Here is a 2,500-nt window from a genome sequence, read left to right as displayed (position 1 = left end):
CAAAACGAAACTTTCATTAGTACGTCGATGTAAATGTGCCTTAAAATCGGCAAGGCTGACAGCTGAACAAAATTCGGATGTGGATCGAGCAGAGAATGTTATGAGAGAGCTTTTAGGTGGTGTGAGCGAACTCTGAGACAGGAAACAAAGTGCACACACTCACACACACACACACGCACATACACACGCACATACACACTCATGCACGCACGCACGCACGCATGCATGCACGCACGCACGCACACACACACACTGACACACACACACACACACACACACACACACACACTCTCTCTCTCTCACTCACACACACACACACATACAACCACACACCCAAAAACAGTCAACCCTGTATAATATTTGCAAATGTGCAAATGATCAAACTCTTGTTGTCCGTGTAGGTGGAGACGATAGGTGACGCCTACATGGTGGTAGGGGGCGTGCCGGAACGGTCAGCGGACCACGCCCAGCGCGTGGCTCGTTTCGCCATTGACATTGTGGGTCAGGCTGCCCAGGTCCCCTCTCCGGCCACTGGTCAGCCCTTACAGGTATGCTTGTCCACCTAGATGACCTTTTAAAGAATCTGGTCTGATGTGCATGAGACAGTTTCCAACCGGGTAGTAGCTTTTGCCGCGGGGTCAGATTCACACGGGGCGCTTCACACCGGGCGACTCAGGGTGGTGCTGTTTTTGCACCACCACTGTAATTTCTCCATGTGAGATAAGGCAACAACAAAAATAGTCTGTTTACGGTATCCCGACCGACCCTATTTTTTCGGGCGACCCTAGACTTTTTTTTGGGCATTTGGGGGGAAAAAAAAGAAAAAAAAAGTCTTTGTTTTTTGGCAAAATAACTTAAAAATACGTTTTTTTGAAGAAAAAAAAAATCCCGACCTACCGACCCTATTTTTGTGTGCCTATGTTACCGTAAACAGACTATTTATTTTTTTTCCTAATGAAGTTGATTTGATTTGGTTTGATTGAGATTTGTTGAAACCACAAATAAGCTTTTAGATCCCATGGCTGGCTGGTATCTTTCTCGTACAGAACAGCCTTGGACATTAAACTTCTCTCTACCTCTATATCACTTTTGGTAAATGTTTTATTTTACATTAAACGTAAGATACTAATCTGTGTGTGTGTATGTGTGTGTGTATGTGCGTGTATGTGTGTGTGTGTGTGTGTGTGTGTGTGTGTGTGTGTGTAGACAATACAATGTACGTATCATCAATATGTGTCAGATCAAATTAATACTTAAAAAAAAGATGGTTGATAAACTGACGAAGGCACCTACCGGTACGAGCTGAACACGTTCCTGAAACAAGGTACACTTTATCCCGTGCAAACCACACTTGTAATAAATGACCATGTTGGGCACTGTGCAGATACGGGCGGGCATGCACACTGGGCCGATGATGGCGGGAGTGGTCGGGATCAAGATGCCTCGCTACTGTCTTTTCGGGGATACGGTCAACACAGCGTCACGCATGGAGAGTCACGGCATGCCTGGCAGGATCCACGTCTCTCCGCAGACCATGATGTGAGTGGACATGGCGAGTGACCGTAATGACGTCAATGACGGAAATGACGTCATTGATGGAAAATTATTTCGGAATGTGAGAGAAAAGATTTCACCTATCTCTCGGTTTGTAACTGAGCACGGTGCAGTGATACGATCGACAGAGAAAAGATAATCACAGGACAGGACTCCAAAGTGTTAATGTCCTTTCGGAAGGAGAATAAAGCTCACTGTTAAGGCCTTCGCTTCCTTAATTGAGCCCGAAGTTGACTTCTCGAAGTCTGTTTAAAAAAAAAACAGTGCCAAAAGCTTCGTATTACCGACATCTGTTTACCAAAAATTCAGTGCCAAAGCTTCGTAAATCCTGATATTATTACGGCGAGGTCGACTTCTCGAAGCTCGCTGCTCGAAGCTTCGGTACTGATTTTTCGGTAAAAAGACTTCGCGAAGTTTTAGCGAAGTCAACTTCGGGATCAATTAAGGACAGCCTTGAAGTAGACTTCGCGAAATCGACTACGCCAAATTAATATGTGCCTGAATAAGCAAACCAATAAGTAAGCTGGAAAAGATCGCGTACAACAAAAGAGTCCACTGTAACCAACATGTCTTGAGCAGTAAACGGTGGGTAGATCACGGCGCAGTTGTGAATGGTCTAGATTGAATGAAGTAGGTTACACTGGGGGAAACATATCTTAGTGCTTCGATCGACCAAGGGCATATAAAAGAGACTTATCTGCTTAGCCTAGACGATTTCGTTTACTTTCTTGATGTTTTCAGTATAAATTCTTATTAGTGTACTTCATCTCCGGGATGTGTCGACTTTATCAAAGTAATAAATCGAATTCATATCCTTAAATGGCTACATAACAAGAACAAAATAAAAGGAACTGAGAAAACAAGACTTTTGGGGACTTACAAAGGTTAAAGCGTTATGAGAAAATGGATTACTTTCCAAACGTATCACAAGCTTGGTAACGTCCAG

The 2,500-nt window shown here is 43.9% G+C and overlaps 1 protein-coding gene across 1 annotated transcript in view; it reads left to right on the top strand.

Annotated features, from left to right (window-relative positions):
- The window catches only part of LOC138965548 (uncharacterized), a 12,324-nt gene that overhangs the window by 8,928 nt on the left and 896 nt on the right, over positions 1–2,500 (top strand). The window contains exons 8-9 of the mRNA XM_070337732.1: positions 402–548; positions 1,385–1,539. Coding sequence (XP_070193833.1) covers positions 402–548; positions 1,385–1,539 — 302 coding nt within the window. The remainder of the gene's footprint in view (positions 1–401; positions 549–1,384; positions 1,540–2,500) is intronic.

Source organism: Littorina saxatilis, linkage group LG4 (genome assembly GCF_037325665.1).
Source record: "Littorina saxatilis isolate snail1 linkage group LG4, US_GU_Lsax_2.0, whole genome shotgun sequence".
In the NCBI taxonomy this organism is placed as follows: Eukaryota; Metazoa; Mollusca; class Gastropoda; order Littorinimorpha; family Littorinidae; genus Littorina; species Littorina saxatilis.
The sequence above is the reverse complement of the archived record's forward strand: the minus strand, read 5'-3'. Positions and strand labels throughout refer to the sequence as shown.